This window comes from Callospermophilus lateralis, chromosome 2, assembly GCF_048772815.1.
Source record: "Callospermophilus lateralis isolate mCalLat2 chromosome 2, mCalLat2.hap1, whole genome shotgun sequence".
NCBI lineage: Eukaryota > Metazoa > Chordata > Mammalia > Rodentia > Sciuridae > Callospermophilus > Callospermophilus lateralis.
Genome location: NC_135306.1, coordinates 22,799,257 through 22,813,904, shown reverse-complemented (window position 1 = coordinate 22,813,904; position 14,648 = coordinate 22,799,257). Strand labels below are relative to the sequence as shown.

At 38.5% G+C, this 14,648-nt stretch overlaps 1 protein-coding gene across 2 annotated transcripts in view; it reads right to left on the bottom strand.

Moving 5' to 3' along the window:
• Positions 1-14,648, bottom strand: part of Svep1 (sushi, von Willebrand factor type A, EGF and pentraxin domain containing 1) — a 169,960-nt gene that overhangs the window by 40,204 nt on the left and 115,108 nt on the right. For both annotated transcript variants that reach the window (XM_076845691.2, XM_076845690.2), the window contains exons 28-36: positions 12,983-13,107; positions 11,892-12,015; positions 10,936-11,106; positions 9,562-9,735; positions 9,019-9,138; positions 6,144-6,320; positions 5,821-5,905; positions 4,582-4,773; positions 996-1,163 (exon numbers count right to left, since the gene is read on the bottom strand). In XM_076845691.2, coding sequence (XP_076701806.2) covers positions 996-1,163; positions 4,582-4,773; positions 5,821-5,905; positions 6,144-6,320; positions 9,019-9,138; positions 9,562-9,735; positions 10,936-11,106; positions 11,892-12,015; positions 12,983-13,107 — 1,336 coding nt within the window. The remainder of the gene's footprint in view (positions 1-995; positions 1,164-4,581; positions 4,774-5,820; positions 5,906-6,143; positions 6,321-9,018; positions 9,139-9,561; positions 9,736-10,935; positions 11,107-11,891; positions 12,016-12,982; positions 13,108-14,648) is intronic.

The following is a 14,648-nucleotide window of genomic DNA, read 5'->3' as shown; positions in this document are numbered from 1 at the left end:
ATGAAACCCAAGTTCCATGTGAGCACAGAAACCATGTCCTCACCTCTGCATTCTTATCATTACAATAATGGCTAGGTTTATTGGGTCGATCAGCTTTTTTCTTTCTTTTTTCTCGGAAAAGCCATGCATTATATCATTTTATTCCCCATACTATTTATAAGTATGAACCTTTAATGAGCTTGTTTTACACAGGAGGATAATCAAGGCATAGACAGGTCACACCACTCCCAAGGCCACACAGTTACTAAAGGACAGACTGGAAAAGGAATCCAGAAGACGCCAACCCCTCTGCTCTTGCAAATGTGTGAAGAGCAAGTGCAGTTTAACTGGAGTATGAAAGCATTATTAATGGCAAAAATAATTAATAAGAAAGCACAGGAAAGAAAAAAACAATGATTGCAATTAATGCAAGTCAGACAAACTGGAGTGTAACCACCCTCAGTGCTGTATTGTCTGCCTTGAGACCCTAAGCAGATCAGCCCAGAAGGAGCCCTCCCCTTCTCTGTACTTCACAGGCTTTTCCCGAAGATCAAATGAGACCAGAGTGTGAAAGCCCTTTGTAACTTGCTTCCTGTTTTTCCAAATATTATCTCTGAATTAAGTCAGATCATTCGCAATGTAAACCCTTGAACTTTATCTTTCTGTTTTTCTGAAGATACATAATCTTTATGTTGTGACTTAAAGTCTTGCCTTTGTTTTGCAGAAGATAAACACACAAATGCCTTAAATGTGCTTTTTTTCCGTATTTGGCTAAAGTAGAAAGATGTTTTTCACTCATTGCCTATGTCTGCTATCAAAGCTTAATTTAATACATTTAACAAGTTCCAGGAAAACACTGTTTTCACAGGAAAACATGTCTCTGCTGTCAAAAAATAAGCATAAAGCTCTCTTTGGCTGCCAGGAAATTGAATTTTGTGTCCAGGAGTCCACCCTCTGCAGCCGGGAAGTGTCCCTTCCCCAGCTCTGATATTCCTTCCTTCCTAGGGTTTACTCACCCTTCTTTGCATGTATAAGTGACAGTGCTCCCAAATGTGAAATTACTCCCAGTGATGACAGCATCTTTGATGGCAGGTGGCTCTCCACAGGAGATAAGATGACAGGTAGGTGGCCTTCTGTCCCAGCCGCCAGAAGCCGTGCATTCAATGAGGGAAGGGCCCTGTAAGCTACAAGAAACAAGGACTTGTGATAATAAAAGCAAATGTGACTCCATTTTGTTTTGTAACTCCATCCTGTAAAACCACCATGCCAAGGAGAAGGGTCATGACTGGGGCAAGATGTTCTTTTCCTTTTGCCATAGAAATCTTTAAGAACATGGAACTACCTAATGGGGCATTGTTTCTGTAACTAGGGTTACGGTTCTGTTTCTGTAACTGGGGTGACTGGGCTAACTGTGATTGGTTAGGCTTCCCTCCACCTGACCCCACTCTCCCACTTCAGTAACCCAACTTGCCTGCATTGGCTGGACCCTGAACATCCCTTTTGCGGTTTTCAGGCTTATAAGGGGCGCCCTTGCAATTGTTTGAGGCTGATCAGGGGAACAGCTTTATGTTCTGGTCAGTTGCCACCAGTGTGCTTCAATAAAGGCTTGATTCGATTATATGTGAGTGGTCTGGAAGTCAGTTTATGAAACCCCGGGACGAAGCTTTAACTATAACAGACTCTAGGTCACCCTTACCATTGGTTAATCATTTACTGCTATGGAGACGAGTTAGAGAGACTCACAAGAAAATGGAGGACCTTTGAGAAGCTCTTGTATATAAAAAATGGTGTGTCTTCATATTTCATTACTTGATATTAAAATAAGGGGAATTTAAACAGGCCACATACCATTTAAAACAATAAAACAATAACCACTTGGTGCAAAGTAGAAGTTTAATATGCTCACAGGTTGTGGTGTGGGGCACTCCAGACTTTGTGAATAGCACCTTACTTGAATGAAAAGTGTTGATAGGCTTATTAGGACCCAACTGGAAGGGAGACACCTGAGTAAACAGGTAATCAGAGTAACTCAGGTCAAAGGGCACCGTCCTTGCCATAAGCCTGGGCTTTTGAACCCTGTTGCTTGGGAAGACTTCCAGCCCTCCTCCTTTAAAAACCTGGGGTCCCTGTGCCACGGATCATCATTGTCTCATTCATTCTACTTCCTGCTTCCTTGATCTGTTTCTCTTCAGGTGCTGTTGACCACCTTCTAATCACAACCTTTCTCTTTTCCTTCATTCCAACACAATCACTAGCCGCCAAATTAAACTATCAGTATTAAGAACCGAGACCCTTGTTCTAAAATTGGAGGACCACCCAAATTGTTCTTCCTTCTCCATTTCCTGCTAACCTGTTTGTTGAGCTATTCTCTATCCCAGCTGCTTATCAGCCATCATCTCACACTGAAAATGAAAGCAGAAACTGACCCCAAACCCCTGGAGCCGGTATATTACATATCTTGGCTTTTTGTTTCTATAAATTGTAACATGTCTATAAGACGCGAAAGGCAGTTAGCTGTCTTCCCAGTTTTGGCCAAACTGTGATCATATTTTATTTTTCCTTTTTATATCATCTTTCTCTCTCTCATTTCTGCTGCAAGTGGTGACTGAATCCAAGTACTCAGACCCTCAGCAACCTTGGGCAACAGAACTGGTGCCTCCCTGGCAGGACTAACGCCTTCTGATGGAGTTCTTAGGAGATGGCCACTCCAGGGGCTTCACCAATGGTAGTCAGCCCTGGAAAAAGGGAAAGAAATGTTCCTGCAGCTAAGAAACTTTGTTTCAGGATCCAGCTCTTCTTTCAAGCCAGGGTTGACTGCCCTTACCACTTTTGATAGACTGGGAAAAGGAATTTTTCTGAATCTACAGGCCTCAAATTCATTCGACCCGCTAAATTCTTGAGGGCTCTGCGTGTTGACCTCATTCTTTCTTTCCCTTGTCTTCTGGGACTTTTTAGCCAATGTGGGGTTCTTGAGCCAATTTGGGTTCTTGAACTGTTAGTCTGACAAGGAAATTTGGCCTTGTTCTTAGATAGTAATAAGTATTACTTCTTGCAGTTTGTATTTTAAATTATTGCAGTTCTGTGGTAATGTACTTAAAAAAGTTCTAAGCCTGATGTCAGATAATTCTTGACATTAAATGTAAAATGATGAGCTTTCTACCAAAACGGTAATTCATCTTGGTCTGCATAAGGAGGACTCTAATAAACACTCTTTAAATGCGACTCTTGGACAGAACTTATTTACAGAAAAATTGGGTATTTTTTCTTGTCTGTCAAATTCTACCCAAGTACAACTCTTAATGTTTTAAGATGTTAGTTATTGCCTGTTAAACTTAATTGTGAACTCTAGGTAAGCTTAGCTTAAGAATTGTTCTTTCTAGACCTCTTTTGTTGCACAAATTTTGTTTAAAAGTGTCTTTTGATGACGACTTATAGCCATCTATCACTTTCTTTCCAATGTAGGAATCAGATCAGATCAATGGATAAAACAAGTCCATTGGTGACATGGGACTAGTGGTGTGGGACTGGTGGGTAATCATAAAAGTCTTCAGAGAAACTCATTCAGAGATGGGGTAAGCTGTCATAATCAAAAGGGAGTCACTTGTTAACCCTACCAAAAAATAAGGTGGACCACAAGTGACAGGAAGATTCTTATGCATGACTATCTGGCACTCAAGTCCTGCCACTAGGTGGAGCCCCATCTTCAGACTTTGGATCTTTTCATCCCATGCCCTTGAAGCAATCCACACACCAAACAGCTAGCCAGATGAAACGGTGCCCCAAGTCTCTCAAGACTCTGGATGGACAAGCTGGAGGGGAACTGTAATGGAATCCATTTAAATAGAAAGTCACAAATTGTTTTTCCATCTCCATTTCCTGCTAACCTGTTTGTTAAGCTGCTTTCTTCATCCAGCTCCTATAAGCTGTCATTGTCACACTGAAAATGAAAGCTGAAACGTCCCTCAAAGCCCTGAAGCCAACAGTTGAAAAATTCGATTGTAACATATCCCTGTGCCAGCAAAGCCTGGATGAATCTAGTTACATATACTTCCTGGCTTTTTGTTCCTATAAATTACAAAGTTTCTGTAGGATGTGGAAGGTGGTTTAGCTGTCACCCCAAATGAACTGTGATTAAATTCATTCTTCCTTTGTATATTGTTTCCTCTTATTTATGATGTGGGCAGGTGACTGAATCCAGTTGGTCAGACCCCACAGCCTTTGGCCTGGGCTCCAATAACATGACCTTAGCATACTCTTTTACAACATCTCATGCAATGTTGAGTATTACCTAAGTAAGCTGTTTATTTAAAAAAAATCCATCATAAAGTCATTTAAACAGGTATTGTGGTATACCTCACAGTGTTTGCTTTCTGTCTGAAGTCTGAATGCGGAAGCAATTGAACTATAACGAATTCCCAGAATCATAGACTGAATATTTCTTTGGGCTTTCCTATTAGCTAGCATTCAGGAAGCGTACACATTTGAGAATAGCCTTACATTTATAAAACATGAATAGACCTAGTGAGTAAATAATGAGCAATGGGTGTGTGTGTGTGTGTGGGTGTGTGTGTGAGAGAGAGAGAGAGAGAAACTGGACTTTACCTGTATCCTCTCTCGCAAGAGTACGATGCAGTAGAAAGGTAGGTAAGTCCACTCAAATTCAGTTTTCCATGGTCTATGTTTTCAGGACTCGAACACTCCACCAGTTCACACACAGGGGAAGAATGACTCCAAGAACCACTAGCAAGACAGGACAATTCTTTCTCACCAGCCAAAGTGTATCCTTTATTACACCTGAAGAAGATAGAAGAAAATTACAGAAAGTAATTTGCTTTATTTTGCATAATTTTATCTGTACCAAAAGTCTCTAAAATATATTGAAAAATTACATATATTAAAAAATTTCTCTTTTTTTTCCTATGGAAAGAATGTTTTTAAGTTCTGTTTATTTATTTATTTTTTCATTCAAGGTTGTCTACTGTATATGTTCCCTGGAGGAATCTTGCTAGGTAATAAAAGAAGAGGATAGACTCAAGAATTTGCTTGGCCTGAATGTTTTCTCTGATATAAGGAGGCTGACTCATAGTGGGTAGGGAGGGAGAGCATGGGAGGATAGGGAAGAGGGGTGGGAGGGAAAGGGAGGGGGCAGGGGATTAGCAAGGAGGGTGGAATGTGATGGACATCATTATCCAAAGTACATGTATGAAGACATGAATTGGGTATCGACATATTTTATATACAACCAGAGATATGAAAAATCATGGCATATATGTGTAATAAGAATTTTAATGCAAAAAAACAAAAGTACATGTATAAAGACATGAATTGGCGTGAACATATTTTATATACAAAAATATGAAAAATTGTGCTCTATGTGTGTAATAAGAATTGTAATGCATTCCACTGTCATGTATTTAAAAAAAGAAAATCAATTAAAAAAAAAGAATTTGCTTGGCCTCCAGTTTGTGTTATGGATTAGCACATGTAAACAGAAATGTCTTGGTTTGAGAGTTGTGTGGACTAGTTTAGGTTCCTTATCCATCAGGCGTGCAATCAAAGCCCATTAATAGTATTCATGAGCCTAGAGCGCGTTTCTGCATGGCATCCTGCATGGGGGAGCTCGGGGCATAATAGGTTACTGCTCAAGGGATTTAAGGATGCCAAACATGACCATCCTTAGGTTATTAGATTAGATTTCTTCACACTCCACATCATTCAATTAAGTCCACATTAATTCAAAAAACATTTTCTGGGGTTATTTCCCCCCTTCCTCCCAGTGTTCTATCACTGCTGGGACCGTCATCAACAACTCTGAACACTGTTTCAATTTTAGGCACTCACCTGAATATCACTTTACTACCATAAGTAAATAATGACCCATCAATGTCACCATTTTCTGGAATAGCTGGTGCACCACAGGACAGAGCTAAAAGGAAGAAAATAAAAATCATGGCTTTCTTTGTGTGTGCAAAACATCTCTGAAAGCTCAAGGGTCAGCTCTAGATTTGCTTTTGTTCTTGATGTTTGTTTTGTCATACTTGAGCATGAGCCTAATACTTGGGTATCAAGACAAATAAGAGCAACACAACATGACACTGGACATGCCTACATCTTATCTATCTAGGATTGCCAGACACAAAAATATGGAAATTCACTTGACATACCTTCACAGTGTGGCATTAGGTGATTCCATTCTCCAGACTCTAAACACGTGATTTTTGTGACTCCCACCAGTTGATATCCTTCCTCACAGGAAAATGTGACCTCGGCGCCCACGGTATGTATCTCGCCGGAAGAGTGGCCATTTTCTGGATTTCCTGGAGCCTTACATTTTTTAGGTTCTTGAAACAAAGTTTTTTTTTGTTTTTTTATTTTTTGGAATAATAAGTAGCTTTCACACAACCATACAAAGGTCTCACAGCAAAAGAATTTCACTACGGTTGAGGCAGACATGACATGAAAACCTTGAGATAAAAGCTTCTCAAGGGAGATGCATAAAGGCCAGGTACACATTGGACATTAGGCCAGAAAATACATTTAACAGGCATTTAAACAAGAATATTTGGAAACAGAAAATGATTAATAAAAATATATAAGGTTTATCTAGACAAAATGGTAGTTGTTTACTGGGGAAGTAGTGATGGTGTCAGAGCATGGCTCAGAGGGCTTTACCCCTCCCACCTCACTCCAACTGCACACCCAGTTTGTAAAAAGCAATTGACTTGGTCTCAAGTGCATTGAAAGGTTGTATAACAGCAGATTCAAGGAAGTTAATAGCCTCCCTTTCCAAGCAGACTGCATACCATAAGACCCTCCTATGTACAAATTAGGGGTGGGGGTCAGCCATCAGTGTAAAGGAGGGAAAATGGTTAAAGCAAGGTTTGAGGATAAAGTTCAGCAATATGAGAGAATATAATGCTTGAATTCTCAGAAGGGGAGGGTATACTGAGTCAATCTTCCTAAAGGTCATCTGGCCAATGTAAGACAAGAATTTTAAATGAAACACTCTCAGAAAGTAAATGCAATTATAAGACTGGAATTTGAGAAAAGCAGGGAAAGGTAAGAACAAAGATTCATGTTCAAAGATGTTTATTAAACTGTTTTTTTTTTGTAGTGTTTATCATCCGATGTTAACATACAGAGAAAAGGTAATTATGGGAAATCCATAAAGTGACTTATAAAACAAGAACTAAAATAATATTCTCAAACTATCATGTGACTTAAAAATGTACATGAAGTCATGTTAAAAGTAACTAAATAAGTTGCTTATAGATAGCATACAGAAAAACACTGGAGGTATACACTAACAGTAAATACGTCTGCATGGTGGGATGACAGACAATTTCACTTTTCTATTCTGTTTTAATAGTTTGCATATTCCCTCAAGGAAGTCGTATGGCTTTAGAATTAAGAATACTTGAAGACATTTTTCAACTTACATTTTATTTGACTCTACACAAATTCAGATTAAAACTCTACTTTCTGAATCCATCATAAACTCACTCTACCAACCGCATATATTTCCTTACCATTCCCATATATCTATCTCTGCTAATGTAGTCGTTAATACATAACTTGTTACATTACTTATATTTCAGTAATAAATTATAACTGCCTGCAATTTGAACCTAAATTTAGAGTACTTCTCTAGAACAAACCCTGGAGTGAACTGGTTTCCAAGCTCACTGTCTGTAGTATTTGCCTATTTATTTTGCCTTAATCATAGTATTTTTTCTCCTGCTTGGCTTTGTAGTTTTAAAAGTTTTTATTAGAAGTGATGTCTCTGTCTCTTCTATTGTGTACAAGCAGTCTCCCTGAGACTTTCTTTTGGTACCTATATTAACTCATTTTCAGTGCCATATGCCTTTGAGCAGGAAGATTTTTGAAATTTCCTGTAGTTTGAATTTTGTTTAATTTTACTCATCCTTTAAAGAGAAGAGATATATCTAAATCAGATATTTCTATAGGCAAGTTTTCTGACTTGTACTTTTTATTTTTTAATTTTTATTGGAGCATTATAAATAATAGTGGAATTCATTATGCTGATTCAAACTTGCACATAACATAATGTGACTTGTTCTTAAAGAGCACAGTGAGAGAGCACAGATTTTCAGCCTGTGAATAGGATAATGTGTATAAATATCCAACATTCTCTGTTTAAGAGAAGATTTCCTCGCTAAACCTAGTTTATAATTCTATTTACATTGTCTGATGCTGACATTGTGTTTTTGTGGTTACTATTGTTTACATTCTGTGTGTGTGTGTGTGTGTGTGTGTGTGTGTGTGTTACAATGGGAAACATGGTCTCTATGTCATATATAACTCCTGAGACTTTTTTCTCTGTCTCAAATTGTAGGACTATACTTTGGGGACCCATAGCCAGATGATTTGAACAGTATTTTAAATTCCTCTTTACTTCTATCTTATTATGTTCTGGTAGTTACCCCTCATAGCAAATGAAGAAAGATACAAATGGGTTGAGAGATGGGCCAGAACTGTCAAAGTTATTACAAAATATAGAGGTATGGTCAGGCATCAAGATGTCTATTTTCTTCAGTGATAAAATTTTGTGTGACTGTGGCAGAGGGAATTGTTGATGGTAAGGATGTGATGAACCATTTTCTTGGTTCTGATTGAGGCAGAGAGGCCACTGATTCTATTCTTAAACCCATTCTATTATTCTTGAACTATGTAGACATTTCTTCAACATCCTGGTGATACATCGAATTGAGAGTACTCTAGGAGCGGAAGCAGCCTGGACCCACGTATGCATCCCTACCACGTAGCACACTGCTCATGTGTAGGCATGCATGGGCTCTCTGTTTTGTTTTTCAGAAACTGGGAAGTTGGGAGAGGCACAGAACCGATTTAAAACACCTTTAGTTGTCACTAGTGTGTGTGTTTTTTTTTATTATTAGATTCTATCTTCTGCATCTATCTCTATGCTCTTTGAAACTATTGTCTTATTTAAAATAACATAAATATATACTAGAATAAAAAATTGAAATAGGCATTTCTGGTGATATATAAATGAGTTACCTGCACAGTTTTTACCATCTCCTGTGTATGGCGGGATACAGGAGCACACATAGGATCCATTGGTGTTCAAGCACAAGGCATGGTCACTACAATCTGACCCAACAGCACACTCATCCACATCTGAAATAAGACAGATGGCAAATATTCGAGTTGATTCGCTTTTCCTATGTATCAAACATTTGTTTTCCCTTTTAAATCATTACCTATCTCTTAACGCATGACACTTTATAAATTTTTATGAAATTTAAATGTAATAGTCATATCACATTCCAGATACACCATAAGAGTGATTATTTCTTTAGTTTACAGGTAGGCAAATAGAAGAACAGGGATAGATATAGTCTTACTGTTGAGGCTGAGAAAAATTTAAAACATTTTTGGCACCTCTCAGGACAGCTGCTTTGTAATTATGGCTTGCCCAGAGTTTCCTGGGATAAGATGAAGTTAACAAAGGCATGCCATTGGGGCCTCAGGAATTTGTGGTAGCTGTTTCTCAAGGGGATAGAATAAACCCACACCAGTAACTACCAACATTTATCTCACCAAGGCATGATGGTGAAATGCCATTCCAGCTTCCATTATCTGTACAGAACATCCTCGAATCACCCAACAAATAGTAGCCATTGTTGCACTGATAGGTTACTGTGCTGCCAGCATGGAAATCCTCAGCTGAATAAAAGCCATTCTCCAAGGGGGGAGGCACCCCACAGCTAATGCCTGAATGTGACCAGAGAACACATGACTATATTACAATCACAATACTAAAAGGTCATCATATTTACATTAACCTAGTGCTATAGTATTTCAGTTGGACACAAATTTTCCATTGCACATAAACATTGGATTGAGAGTACTCCAGGAGCAGGAGCAGCCTGGACCCACATATGCATCCCTACCACATAGCACACTGCTCACGTGTAGGCATGCAACTTATTCATTCCACAAATAATTATGGGGGCTGGGCATGTCTGTAATTTCAGTAACTCAGGAGGCTGAAGCAAGAGGATTGCAAATTCAAGACCAGCCTCAGCAATTCAGAGGTGAGGCCTTAAGCAACTTAGTGAGACCCTGTCTCTAAAACAAAAACAAAAATAAGCAAACAAACAGAAAACAACAATCAAAAAACCAAAAAGACAAAAAGGGCTAGAGATCTAGTCATAGATAGAGCATCATTGGGTTCAATCCCCAGTACCACACACAAAAAATATAATAAATAATTATGAAGGTCTACTACATTCTCCCACGTACTAGGGTTAAAGCAGTAAACCAAAGAGATGATACTTTTGCCTTGTGGAGTTTATTGTCCAGTGAGGTAGACAGTCAAGAAGGTAAACATATGCTCTGTCAGGTGGTGATGGCTGCTGTCCCCCACCTATAGTAGCAGTCTTGCCTGTATCCAACACTCTCCTTTTTGTACTGCCCTACCATGATTTATTTTTCTAGCCCTTATCATTATTATTTACTATAAATAAATAATTGCATATTTTCTTATTTTTCTGCCCCTCTTACTAGAAACGTGAACTCCAGAAGATCAGGGATTTTGTCCCAACTATTGCATCTTCAGAACTTAGATCAGTGCCTGGTGTACAGTAGGCACTCTAAAGACCATTGAATAAATGAATGGGTGATAAGTCAGCTTAAGAGACCTCCCTTGGCCTCCAGCCTGCATGGTCTGTGTTTTCCTCAAACCCAGTTCCTTGTACAACCTGGAGGAATTCACAGGTTGTGTCCTTGGATGTTCATCACCACGTCCCTTAAGGTGCCTGGCAGAGTTTCTCACACAAAAGAAGGACTCAGTGAATATCTGCTATATTAGCTACTGTCAAGTATTTAGTTTTTTTCTAGAATTCCTGAAGGGTGTTTGCATAATTCCAATATTTTTCAAAGCCACTGTAGTGATCAATGAAGACAGCTTACGTTCACAGTGAGGGAGTGGTTGTGTCCATTGTCCTTGATTCAGACAGTACTGCACAGGATTCCCGACCATCTGGAAGCCTGGATCACAGAACAGACTCACTTTGGAACCTGGCTTTAAATCTACTGATGCAGTTCGTAGATGAGGTACTGATCCTTCTAAAGGTGGACAGTCTGAGGGCAGAGAACACAGGTGCAGAGCTGGTCAGCAACAGTGCCATCAAGTAAGATGTCCAAATCTTACTTTGTACCAACATGGAAGAGCCAGTCTACTGAGATCAGAACAAGTTACCACAGACCCTGGTCATCATCAAAGGTAACAGGAAAAATGAACTGAGTCAACAAACAATTTTCCCTCTTTCAGCTGATGTCTGTTGAATATTTTTTGGGGTATTTTCTTATTTTATCTTTTTAAAATTCATTCTAATTAGTTACACCTAACAATAAAATGCTGAATATTTTTAAAGTAAAATGACATTTTAGTAATATTAATGAAATATTCTTATACGTTATCAAAAGACATGAATTCTAGACCCTTTTAAGAAACTCATTTAAATATTTTTAATTTTATGACACCAGAGTTTGACTATTAGTGAGTGGAGGCCATATTTATTGTATTTCTCCAAATTTCCCAGACAGCTGCTAGGAAATATAAAACAAAACCTTCTCAAATAGGAGCACAGAACTTTGGAGGGCATTTTAGATAAAGCAACTGTATTCCTCTTCTCATTCTAATCTTATTTTGCCTTTGCCAAATTTCCTTTCCAAGTAATTTGTATCTTGTTATACAGGATGTATTTCAACATAAGAAAAATCTTTTGGATGCACATAAGGTAAAGATGAATTACTAGTCAAAGAGTAGATTGACCACTATTTGAACAATTTGACCACTAGAGTATTCTGAATTGCCTCCGCTGCCTGTTAAACTCCAGGGTAATCAAGAGGCAGCCAAGTCTCACCAGAACAGAAGATGCTCTTGGGATTGATCTTCACCTTTCCCACAATTCCCGACAAGAAATCAGGCCAGGCCAACACGTTTCCCCTGCTGAGTTCCTCTGGGCAGGAAGTAGCCAGGGATTTCACCTGAAAGTTTAAAAGTATATTTTTAAATAGAGACTTACTTTCCCACGGAGACAGAGTTATATATATATATATTTTTTAGTCCCATGAAAACCATTCACAGATTTTTGAAAGGTAGAGATAAAGGGAAACAGGCTTCTGCATGGTATGATTTCAGAAGCAAAAAGAAACTTCTCTTCCCTTTCTCCCACCATTCCCTCTCCCACCATTTCCCCTATTAGGCTTGTTGTTGTCTGAAAATTTCAAATTCTGTGCATGCAGTTTCTTGTCTAAAGCTTTGCAGTTTATTAAGGGGCTGCAGAGGTCCCCTGCCATTCTATGTCTTTGACCTCTGACAGAGTTGGAGAAACAGGCTTGGAGAAATTCTGCCACAATAGTCGTGAATAAACATTTACCAAGCCCTAATGATAGGCCAAGCAATACCACAAACGCACACTAGGTATTTTGTTCAATATCTTCCGAACTCTGCTCTATTATAGTTCTATTTGTTGACATTTTATGGATAAGAAACTGAAGCTCAGAGAGGTGGTAAACACACTCAGCATCATCCCAGTGAATTTGTGACAGAACTGGGATTTGAACCAGGCTGTTTGACTCCAGACAGATCACTTACTTATTTGTTACTCTCTAAGGATGATATTTCACAGTCTTACGTTTTTGCACGTTTAGTCGGAGAGATTTGAAGGATTTATTCTTTACAACTCTTTCTAGTTCTGAAATTGCAAGGTTCCACAAGATACTCATTTCCAATAAAATTTTAGAATATCACCAAGCAACTAAAAAGGATAAGCACTGAACATTATTATAGATAACTTCTGCCTAACTCAGACCATAGCATCCAATGATATTGGTGATCGATTCTGGTAACCAAGAGCTCACAGTAAGATATGTCATCATTAGGCTGTTCCCATTTTTGCTGGGTTTGTACCTTTGCATCTCATTACTGTCATACACTGAAAATGGAATTGACCTGCTGTGGAGACAGAACATAGTCCCAGAGGTTGAGCTGGCTTATGGAGCCCACAAAAGATTCGGCTGGGCTGAATCCCTCCCCTTTTTTGTCTTGCTCTTGTCCAAGAACTAAGGCACCGCCACCTAAAGAGAAAGAGAGAAAAACGGAGGAGAACTGGCTCGACGGTCTGTTACTTATAAAAAGCCAACTTTAGTCCTTTGAAAGTATAGTCAATACAAATGTCTGAGAGAAAACTATTGAATAGCAAGGATGGTGGAATGTGATAGACATCATTATAAGAGTACATGTGTGAAGACACAAATTGGTGTCAACATGCTTTATATACAACCAGAGATATGAAAAATTGTGCCATATACGTGTAATAAGAATTGTAATGCACTCTGCTGCCATTTATTTTTCAAAAAAATAAATAAATAAAACACAGAACTCAGGATCATATCATATATGATGTCTGAATTATAATTTTCTTCTCAAATATGTTCTCATTTCATGAGTTTCAATAGCTTTGCTATTTCTTATGAATGCACAAAAATCCCTTTGGTTAATTAAATAGTAATTTGCTTAAGTATTTCAGTAGTTACTTACTACAGGAGAGTAGAGTCGTTTCCAAGTTTGATATGAAAATAACGCAGACATAAACATATTGACACATAAACATACACTCAGATGATTGATTATTTCTTTTAGATTGATTTCCTGTAGTTGAATTGATAGTAAATTAGGAGATAGGAAGTAGCAAATGAAGTGATTTTTCTAAGACTTTTGAGGTAAATTTCTGAATTGCTTCTCAAAAAGTCTATCAATTTTCATGCCTGTCCACACTCTATACAAGTGCCCACCATGTTGAATCCTTACTAATTATATTGTCACTGTGACAAGAAATACAACAGAGACCTCAAAGCTGGTGTGTCTTAAACCAGATGCAGAGTTATTCTCTTCTCCTTTCCCTAGAATTCTTATCTCAGTTAACAGACTCTTCCATAAACCTGGGCACCCAATTGAAGGCAGTCAGTTATTGGTATGTACTGAATTTTGTCGTTCCCCAAATTTGTATATTGAAGCACTACTCCCTGCTGTGATAGTATTTAGGAAGCAATTATGTTTAGATGAGATTGTGAGAAGGGGACCCTATGATGGAATTAGTGCCCTTAGAGAAGGAACACCAGAGAATCTACTCTCTCCCCCTGCTACGTGGGGACACAGTGAGAGGATGGCTATGGATGAGCCTGGTAGACAGCCCTTGCCCAAAACAGACCATGCCAGTGCCCTGATCTCAGACCTACAGCTTTCAAAACTGTAAGGAAGTAAATTTGTTATTTAAGCTACTATGGCATTTGTCAACGGCAACCTGAGTAGACTAAGGGCCACGAGAACTCTGCAATGATGGACCCATTCTTCCTGCTGTGGTCAGACAACCATCTTCTCAGGTGGTTGCTATAAGAGGTTTCTAGTTTTATTTTCCTGTTATTCAATCTACTTTTCAGCCTTCCATCAGAGCTTAATTTTAAAAAAAAGACATAAAAGCTATTTTTAACCATATAAGAAATACACCTATTATAAACATATCATGAAAGAATAGAGAATAAAAATCACCTGTGATCTCACTGCCCAGAGAAGAGATGGTTGAAAACAAGAACATACTATGTTATTCACAAATAGAAAT